Source organism: Colossoma macropomum, unplaced genomic scaffold (genome assembly GCF_904425465.1).
Source record: "Colossoma macropomum unplaced genomic scaffold, Colossoma_macropomum, whole genome shotgun sequence".
Classification (NCBI taxonomy): Eukaryota; Metazoa; Chordata; class Actinopteri; order Characiformes; family Serrasalmidae; genus Colossoma; species Colossoma macropomum.
The window spans coordinates 38,004-48,894 of record NW_023495878.1 but is presented as its reverse complement, the minus strand read 5'-3'; the positions used below and the strand labels follow the sequence as shown (position 1 = coordinate 48,894).

Here is a 10,891-nt window from a genome sequence, read left to right as displayed (position 1 = left end):
TATGGTTCTGTCTATAAAAAGGATTCTTCTATTTTTACAAGCTTAACATCGTAACAACAGAAGAGCCCTTGTCAGTGCTATATAGAACCATATACAACCCCGCTGAAAAAACCCATAGAAACCAATGAATGTTTCTGTTGGTTCCTCGTGGTTTTGTAATATGTTTTGGCTTTTTTAATGGGTTGATATCACAGTGTAAAGGATCCTAATGGTTTAACAGGTGACCAATGGTTAATTTGATGGTTTTCTAAAGATGTTCTACAGGACTCTATTGGAAACTATCAGGCCAATTCCCACTAGAAAGCTAAATGGTTTCTTAGCAGGGAACACATTGTTCATCAGTCAGAGGAACCATTTCACCAAGCAAAGAACCATTTAGGAATGAAATGGTTCTAAACAGAACTACTAAAGAACCCTTGAAGAACCGTCTTTTTAAGTGTGTGCTGAACTGCACGCGGGAGCAAGGCAGGCTACTGCGCATGTGCGTTTTTCTAATCAGCGCACGCGGGCAGCAGCGCGGACGAGGAGGCTCCCGACGGTTACAGAGAAAGAGCACCAGGGCAGCGTTCAGCAACGCCTCCCCATGATTTCTGACAGCTCTCCTCATCCTCCAGCTCTCTCTCTCCCTCTCTCCATCTCTCACATACTCGACTCGTCTGCTATAAAACTCCACTTGTTCGCTGGAGGGGGGTTAGAATTCCTCTCTCACGCTGGCAAAACAATGAGGACAACAAACAGAGACGAGAAGTGATTTCTCCCTTCCACTGACTGAACTGCTACCTTTCCCTTCCTTTCTTTGGACTGAGAAATGATAACGGAGTTGGTGTGCAGTGCTGTGGCTCTGGTCCTCTACGTGAACACCCTGGACGCGGATTTCTGCTACGATGACAGGTAGCTAGCTAACCCACATCCTCCATCACTTTTCTGTCGTACTTGTCATTGTCACATTAGTGTCAGCAAGACGAAGACCGTGGGAGACGGAGAGTGACGAACCCAGCGGCTGTGTAAAAGGTGTACAAGTACTGTTAGCCTGTTTGCTTCACTGCCGTATCTGGCTTTGTGGCTTGTCTGACTGTTCTCAGTTTTAACGGTCGCCTTAGCTCCACAGCTGAATGCTTTTGGGGACGTTTTGGTAATTTGACCAACAAGTGTGCCTACTTATGTCGATGTTTTGCTATTGAAACGGCTTGAAGATGCTGAAACTGACTTTTCGAATTTTCCGTTCCACCTTAAATGGTGCGGCCGTTACAGTACAGTGGTTACTTACGCCAGAACGTGTCTGCTGCAGCATTTAAGGTGGAACGGAAAATTCGATTAAGACGCCAACTTCAGCTTCGTATAAGTTTACTAATGCACTTAGAAACCCTATATTGTGCTGTTATTTCTTTTGACTGTTAACGGAAATCTTCCCAAATGGAGGTATCGAGTCGATGTTCATTGTGGGTTGTTGTTGTTGTGGTTCATGACTAACGGCTGTGAGCACTTCGACAAGAGGCTTTACAGACAGTGCAGAGAGGAGGCTGCTGTGCTGCCACACTGCACTCACTGTTAGGAAGTTTCTGTAGCTAATAAACCCGCACATATGCAGTGGGATTGTCTGCGGTATGTCTTATGGTAGTCATTAAAAATTATTTGTGCTCGGAGAAGGTGGCGTGGCTCTGCACCACCCCCCGGAGCGTCTGTTTTGAGGTTCATTGGGAAGAAACGAACCACGAAACGGCGTAGTCACCGGTCAGGAAACTGACCAGCTTTATAGAAGACTAGATCCAGCTGTTTTAAATTCTGTTTGAAGATTTATCTGTAGGCTCTGAGGTAAAGCCCTGCTGAATACAAAATGCATTCTGTTACTATTAAACCCCGTCCGGTTCTGTATCAGTGTTATATTTCTGCCTCCATTTCCTCGACCGTAATGCAGTTTGTGAAGTTTGAACTAACTTATCTCTTTCTTTCTTTCTTTCTCTGAGACATCTATGTTCGCAAGAGCTCTTAGACCTGTGACTAGTATAGACTACAATACTTCTAATAATAGGTTAGTGTAGAATATAGTAGACTTTTAAAGATATTTTCTAGAATATAATAGACTTTTTAGCACTGATATGGGAATTCTGCCTGGATTAGCATTACAGAGAAATGCAGCTTTATGACTCTACATCAGCCCCAAAAATATCAAAGCCAAAATTATTTATTTTTCAGATATTTTTTTTTTCCAAAACAGCAGTCTGTTTGAATTAGAGATGGCACAGTACCACTTTTTCTTTGCCAATATTGATAATGATACTGAAAACTTGAGCACCTGCCGATACAGATTCAGTATTTTTCTTTAAAATGAACTCATTTTCAGTGAGACGCTTCATTTAAGATGATCATCTAAAAGTAGTCTAACTACTTAAACACTCTACTACCCCACAGGTAGAAATGCACAGCTAATAACATGACAACACACAGTATGAGGCTAGATTTTTAACAAATCCATTGTAAAATCCATTCTTTCTCTTTCTGATATCCTGTCCAGCATTTTTTGCTGACATCGGGCTGGTACCAATACCAGGTATGAGGTCAGTGCCATCTCTAGTTAAATCTTGCTGGTCTTAGGCACGTATTGAACGTAAGCCCATAAAATATATCTTTGAAATATAGGTCATGCAACTCTCTAAGCTGAAACTGAGCACTAAGGTTGATGGTAGTGTTACTAGTAGTCTCTCTTCATGAGTGAATTGAGTCAAGAGAGACACTTCAGAAAGGTGGTTAGACTCTCTCTTATATTCTGTCCTCTGGTGTTGAATTAGAGCTGGTGACCTTTAACTTTTGAATCAGACCCAGTGCTGATTGGTCTATGAGCCTGTGTATGTATGTGTGCACTGATGTGTAGCCTGTGCACCCGGCCAGCATATCCCATCAGTGAATTGGCACCTGAGAGTCATTCATCAAATCAGTCTTTTCTTTAAAGGTCAACAGTGTTCTGCCCTCTGCCTCGTCCCCGGGGCAGTGTGTGTCTGTGCGTGTGAGTGTGTGACTGTGTAGCACAGGCTGCAGTCATGATGAGTGAGCGTATTGAGTGGTTTCCAGTGGGTGGAAGCAGTCCTCCTGGGTCCGTATTTTTGCCCCTGCCTGTGGTTGTGCACCGGCCTTCCCTACACTGTGTGGTTCATTTGAAGTCAATTGAAGTGCAGGGGCTTCATTACTGTGGGATACTTTGCTGTGTCTGTTTTCTTAATCACGTCAAGTGTTTTTCCTGGGAACAGCACGGGTGTTCATTTATACTCTGTTAGCCAATTGTAATATCAATAAAAAGTTGAAAAGGCATTAATATCGCATGCCGTATTTTCATGCATGAATGCTGTTTCCATGAGTCCAGCTCTTAGCCCCTAAATTAAGGCACCTTTCGCATGTCCTGCTTTTGCCCTCAAGTTGACTTTCACCAAGTTTTTTTGCGACTAGTTGTCAGAACCGACATATGATCTCAAATCAGTAGGCCACACCAGATGCTGACACTCACCATTTGCGGTTGGTTTTATGAGGAAACTGGTCAGTCAGTGGATTGGTGGAGCAATGATGGCTCATGATTGGTGTCTCTGACGGATTAACTGCTGCGGCTGTAGCTCTGGGTACTGTGTGACATCACTGAGAGAATTTCCTTCATAAGACTGAGCAGAAACAGACATGATGAGGTGAACTTTCACAAGAGCAAAATGCTAGAAGGATATGCTCGCCCTTTTTTGTACCTTGGTGTCAGATGTCAGAGAGCATGTGTAACCCATCATGCCATGCCCTCAGAACATGTGGCCCTAGCATAATGGACCTCAGGGGAAAAAGATTCCCCTCTTTTGTGGAAAACAAGACAGAAACAAGGCACCAATTTGCTCCGATACAAATAGCTGAGGTTAACTTCTGTGACTCCCACTTTTCCTACACAGTCTTTTGATGTTTTTATGCTTCTGATTTATCATCTGCACTAGATTTTGGCTTTCAGTCAGCTGGTATGTTATGCATTAGAGATGATACACAAATTTGGCAATACAGTCGTATTGTAATTTTTGCACCATGTTACGGTGCATTATTGATACAGAATAAAAAAAACATAACAACATTCTTATTTATTTATTCATTTATTATACCTATTGCCAAAACAGAGCCACAGTACATGGTGAAAGCATAATTAATAGGGATGCACAATGATATTGTAATCATATTAATATCTACAGATAATTGCTTAAAATAATTATCTGTATCAGACAGATGTTTAAATTTGGCTGATGTTTCAAACCGATATTACTAAAACATTGATTGTACTCTGGAAGACATTTAGGTGACACTGGGCCACTGCAATAAAATCTCTCTATTTTATGCTTTTTATGCATTTTTAATTTTTTACAAAGAAATGTTTTGCATTTTTACACTTTATAAATGTTTATCAGCATCGACAGACATGTACATGAAAAATACTGGACACTGGCGTTGGCCCAGAATTCCCACGTTGGTGCATTCCTAACAATTAAAGTGCCCATATCCTATTATATTTCTCTCTCATGTCTATTTATAATGTTAGTGTTGTTTTATGTACCAAAAACAGTCATAATATATTTTTACATAACCATTTTCCAACCTCTTTTCCAACCTTTTGTGCATTATTTGAGCTAAATACTACAAACTATTTATGAGATTTATGTCAGATTTTACCAGTAATTTCAAATATGTTTTTTTGAAACATTAATTTGTCTTTCAGTTTTCATTTTTTATGTCTGTACCCATTTGAGGTAGAAGGTTCTTGTATAACTGGAAAAAACTGTCCAGTGGCATTGTCAAGATGTCAGTGCATAGGTCCACAAAAAAATAAATACAGAAGAAAAAATCTAGATTATAATGCAACATGAATGAATGAATAAATGAATAAAAAGTAGCTGTGATATGAATTGTTTCTAATGGTAAAACAATTCATATTTATGTCAGTGTGACCGCTGTTGTTTTTATTGAATAAAAGGAAAAAACTTTATTTGTTGCATGGTGCATATTGATCCCCTTATAAAAAATGAATGTGAATATGCGTATCGTAACACCTCTATTATGCAAAGACATATGGCTCATCTGTGGATGGTGTGTGTGTGTGTGTGTGTGTGTGTGTGTGTGTGGGCGAGTGGGTGTGGAGGTTATCTCTTGATTGATGGCCGGTGTCAGAGAGCACGCTCCTTTCCACACATGCTGTCACCTCTGTGCACCACAGCAGTCTAATTGTGTAAATGTGACTTGTAGCACTGATTAATATGCTGATTGATTGGGATGAAAGTGATATATATTTATTCAGGGAAGCACATGTTAATTTATTTTCTCTCAGGAAGAATATTGTAAAATAATGGTGTCTTATACAGCTCAGTGTCTTTCAGTAGAACATATTTCATAAGCAGAGCTGTGCACAAGCCAAGTGTGACACAATTTACAAGGATATCAAGGAAGAAACATTAAAGCAGAAAACCTTTTTAAAATACATTTATGGTGGCGAGCTACATGCATGGCGTCGTAAGGCAATTTTTTTTTTCAATTTTGCCATTATTTTGCCATTATCCACATTAGATATAAAAATTCAGATAGTAATAAAATGGTTATATTTGCACTGTAGATATTGTGACCCCTAGTTCCTGTCACCACCACTGTATGCAAATGAATGATTTCACATCTTAACGCTCTGAATGACTTTGTTAACATCTGAACAACTAAAAAATGCAGAAAACATTTATAGAATTCCTCTTCGATAAGCGTTGTCACATAAAGCAGCACATTTGAGACATGACACATGCTGAATATTTCCAGATCCTTCTCTTCCACTCTCTTCTACTACCAGGTTATGTTTATGAGAACAGTGAGATTCTACTGACTAAACTCATAATTACTCCCAATCCAACTACAGTTATTTGTCTTTCATTACAGTTCCTCCCAAAGCTTAAGGAAAGGAAATGTAATGCTAAAAAAATCTAGCACCATTTTTAAGTCTTTTTGGTTTTAGATTGTTGTCTTTTAGGTTAGATTTTCTAAGCAAATATGATAAAATGTTTTGCTGCAACACTTGCATGAAAGAGACAGGTATGACACTAGGTGGGCAATCAGTTACTGCAACAGTTTAGAGTGATTACAAAATCCAGGACTAGAAATTGGGTTCGATCAGACATACATAGAGTTAAACGGGAATTCCACAGATTTTTCAAAATGCCTGAATAAGTCTTTGATATGATGGGAACCAGGGTTTGTAATGCCTGCACAAAAATGTACCATTTTTTAATCCATTTTTTATCTTCTAAGTTTGTATTTGTAATGCTGATAATGGTAAAATAATTGTAAATCTGAAAAAGTATGTTTTCTTTGGGAACTATTTTGCCTGTATGTAGTTCTCCACCATGAATGTTTCTTAAAGTATAGTTTCTATAACTATTTCATGTGTAACAGCTTTCTGTGAGGGAGCTTTTAGAGGCATCAGACGCTTCAGATGTCTGGTTCCTATCACTACTGCTGAGAAGAGTTCAGACTAACTTCACATCAAGCCACTTTGAATGACTTTAAAAATTAAATTATGCATGCATTTTAAGAAATGATGGAGTTTCCTTTTAAGCTGGCCAGTAGTTGTTCAATAATTTAACATTAGTGACTGTGAATGGGATGAATCTGATTAATATTTCCTAAACAACTTTCTGCCTCCTGCCATGCTTTTTTGGATGCTTCAGTGGACACTTCATAAAGCACGCACTGTAATCTAGAAAGTGAAACGGACGCTCCTTAATTCAAAGACTATAATGCAGAAAGACAGTGAGGGCAATATACAAGCGGGTTTATTCAGGGTAGTTTAAGAAGATTGGAGGCAAGAGAAAGGGCTCAATTGTAAAGCCTGCCAGAGTACATCACAGTTTTTATGAAGCAGAAGCGGCCATGCCTGATGAAAAGTACTCAAGTGCATCATCATGTATGGTTGTGTGGTTAGAGAGAGAGAGAAAGAGAGAGAGAGAGAATAGGAAAGAAAAAGAGAGTTAATGTGTTACCATGGATATAACAAGTGCTGACGTATGTCTCTGTGGAAGATTGCGTAGATATCAAGCAATAGGGAGGAGTGCTGAAAAATTTGCTGTACTTTGTTGACGTCTTGATTACTTGCAGATTTGCACTGATGAGCCCTTTTGGAAGATTTGAAGTTGTTACCACCCTCAGCTAAAATCCAAGGCTGGAAATTGGATTCAAGGTCCTGGGCTGATTAACTTTGCTGTAGGTGCTGATTTAGGATAGCAACGTCAGCACTTGTTTTTAAGACAGAGAGATTTGTGAGGCCAAGGCTACAGAATGCATGCTCATGGTTAGTACCTTCACTTTTACTTTTCCACTGTGCCCCTAATGGGGAATAACTCAGTAGTGTCCTTCAAGGATTGAGGGTAACCAAAGTGGTAAGAAAGAAGGTATCTTTCTGTCCTTAAGCTGAGGTGATTTGGTCCTGGTCATAGACCTAATGATACAGCCCAGTGGAAGTGCTCTACAAGAGGTGATAAAGCGGTGAGGAGAGCTTTTATGACGTGTGTCTTTGAATGCTGTCAAAGTGCACCTGAGTGAATGAATCTACTGTTTGTGTAGACCTGTTAGGAAAAAAAAGGATTTGAAAGGAAAGGACACTTGCTCCTAAGAGATGTAACATGAGTTGACTGATATGTTACATCATTTTGCTAGGAACTTTGGTATCCCTGTTCACTTGATTTGTCTTGGTGTATGCTTATCACTGTGTTATTAAATTTTAATGACCTTTGGCAATCGTTTTATTGTAATTATTTTTCCATTATCATGTCCACGTATGTCACGTTTGGGAAAACAGGCAGCAATCTTACAGCTGATCTGTGAATCAACATTAACGCTTAGATGTGACTGTTATCACTGGCAATAACAAAAGGATGATGTAATTCAGTATTAATTATTTCTCACTCATAGCTCATTGAAACTTGCAGAAAAATTCTCTCGGAAGTGCAGATTCTAAACTTTCAGTAGATACCTGAGAGGGGTGTGACGATTCTGAAACCTGGACTGAAATCGTGATACAAATGTCCTCATTCTTGTGTACGATTTTGGAAGATGGAACTGCAACTGGTGCGGCCTGTGGAGCTCTTATAACGTCACTCTCGTGAAAAACCTTATCTTTCATTTCACAATTAACAATATAACACGTAAATTATGAGCTTATTATTCTATTTAGCGTTCTTCTCTTTGGTGTTCCACATTTTGGTGATTAAATAAAACCCAGGAAATGTTTTCTGAATCTGTTATAAATGGAGATTTGATTGCTGGAGTTTATTTTGTTAGAGGGTAACACTAAAGGCTTTGAAAAAGTTCTATTTGTAGTAGAATATCAGTATCCAGTGTGACACTGGTTAGCTCTGTTGTCTCATTAGCTGATCTGAAAAGGCAGCCTCCGTTACTCCTCCAACACAAAAACCTACTGAGTCCCCTTGGCTGTTTTTAAATAATGAAACAGCCCTATCCGCAGCACCCAGGGAGCAGTTCGGGGTTGGGTGCCTTGCTCAAGGGTACTTCAATCACATACTGTCGGCTCAGGAATTCGAACCGTCGACCTTCTGGTCACAAGGCTTTTCCCCTAATCTCCAGACCATGACACCCCTACTGATGTGTTCATAACTAGAAGAGGAGATTTTTAAATATGATTTGCAAGGTTGCTGTTATGCGCACAGTCTGTAGGATAAAAACCATCCTTTGTTCTTTTTCATAACATTTTCTCCAGTTTTTGATTTGGAAACAAGTTGGAATTGTACACTTGAGCACATCAATATAGAATATAAATCGAATATAAATGTCATTCTCTGCATAACTTGCTTACATAATTATGTATGTATTGTAATTTCACAATTTTATGTGAATAGTATTACAAAATTAAACTCTTGACTTCTCAAGGTTGAATAAAAAAGGCTGTGAATAGTTGCATTAGGCTTTTATCACAGTCTACCACAACACCATTTTAATCAGTAGAGGCCATTGCTCAGTAGCCAGTCACAGATGGATGAAGTGTGGACGGTTTATTTTTAGGGCTTACTCCTTCACCCATAATAGCCCGCTGGGGATGATGGTGGGGGTTGTTAGATCAGAATAAGGCCTGGATAACCTTTGGCTGGCCTTCACTGCCTGCAGTGCTGATCTTTAGTGGCATAATCACAGTCTAACAGCTCTGTCACTCTGGCTATGAGGTAACTATTGGCAAGTAGAAACTACGTCTGACAAAGCGACCTGGAATCATATTCTCCCCTGTGTCAGTCATTCTTTCAAAGGCCTGGATCAGGATATTCTGCTGAGGGGTTGTAGAGTTTCAGCTTTGCACTCAAGTTGAAACCCCGAGGCTTGACGTCAGTCAGAGTTGATAAAATCTCAATCTTGAATGACAGGTAAAATGGATCATTAGAAATGTATGCCGCTGTTGGCTGGCTAGCCTTTTAAAGCCACTCAGAATGTGTTCAGTTAGTGTGTTTTTGTAAGAGGACAGTGATACCGCCTGGTGGCTGCTGCCAGTGCAGTGTTGCTCTCTTGGATTATATTTCTACTACAGTGCATTTAAACATGACCGTAATGAGCTGCCCATGAGATCTGTGATCTGCTTGCTCTTGCTAACATAAAGCAGGGTTAAAATGCCCCAGTAGGGGGAAACCTGAACCCTGTGGCCATGAGATTACACACACTTACACAGCCGTTTTCCTCCCTCTGGAATCAATGCGTATTGTGTATCGTCTTTCAGAGCCAGTGTTCTCTCTCTCTCTCCCTCCTTCCTGTGCTGTCTGGAGCGAAGGGGACAGAAAAGTCAAATCTGTTCTTTTCTCTTCACTCTCTCTGGCTGATAATACCTCTGATTACCTTGTGCTGTGCACAGGGCAGAGAATTGTGCCTGATGACAGACTTGCTTCTGTGCGCTCATGGTGAATGACAGTGATGAACAGCCCCCCTGAGCAAGGCTCTGTGTCTGAGTCACAATGTGGCCCTGTCTTAGCGGCATCCATGCTGCGATTAGTGCACATTCGGGCTGACAGAGTAATAATGTGTAATCAGGGACCCTGGTGGTCTTGTAGTCTTGATCTTCTGTTAGCAGGAAATGACAGAGCTTTAGGACAGGCTGAACCTTGCTGGTCAGATGCATGCTCTGTCTCACCCCCAATTATAGAAGAACTGATTTCTTCCTGCATCTGTCTTAACACTTAGAAGCTGCAGTTAGTGCAGGTGATAACAAAAGCATGGTGTAATTTATGTTAATTATTTCTCTCTCATGGCTTCTTGAAACAACAAGCAATTTCTGTCCAAAGTGCAGTCCAAGTCCAAGGATTCATGACTGGGCGATCATAAGGTATTTCAAAATTTTGATGCAACTGATTTCAGATCTAAGTGGCCAAATAAACACATTTCACCCATTTATATTTTAGAGGGGCTCACTAATTGGTTGTGTGGAAGCTCACTGAGAGGTGGCACAGATAGAAAGAGGGTAAATGACAGTAGCTCAGTGACAGCTAAAGCGCTACAAACACGCTCAGCTTTCGACCTAACACCAGTCACTCGACTTTGTGTTCTCAAATATCCTCTAAACGGGTGTCAATTTAGCATTAGTTAGCTGGAACAACGCCTGTGCTGTGGTAGGTCACACGTTTGGCCTGCTAGCTAAGCTATTGTTAGCTTACCCAAAACACTACAGTCCCAAACACTACAGAACAGGTTTGATATCGGCTTTCCGTCACTCCAAATGCCAGTCACTTTTGCTCTTTCAAACATTAGTTTTTATCATCTGCACTGGTAACTGCAGAGCACCAATTAATCAGAATCAAACCTGTATAGTGGGGTCGGACGTTGTAGCCTGCTCGCAAAGCTAACATGTAGTTAGCAGATTAGG

At 40.3% G+C, this 10,891-nt stretch overlaps 1 protein-coding gene across 1 annotated transcript in view; it reads left to right on the top strand.

Moving 5' to 3' along the window:
• The first annotated feature begins 509 nt into the window (after nucleotides 1-509).
• Nucleotides 510-10,891, top strand: part of tmtc2a (transmembrane O-mannosyltransferase targeting cadherins 2a) — a 48,148-nt gene continuing 37,766 nt past the window's right edge. The window contains exon 1 of the mRNA XM_036563841.1: nucleotides 510-891. Coding sequence (XP_036419734.1) covers nucleotides 809-891 — 83 coding nt within the window. The 5' untranslated portion in view covers nucleotides 510-808. The remainder of the gene's footprint in view (nucleotides 892-10,891) is intronic.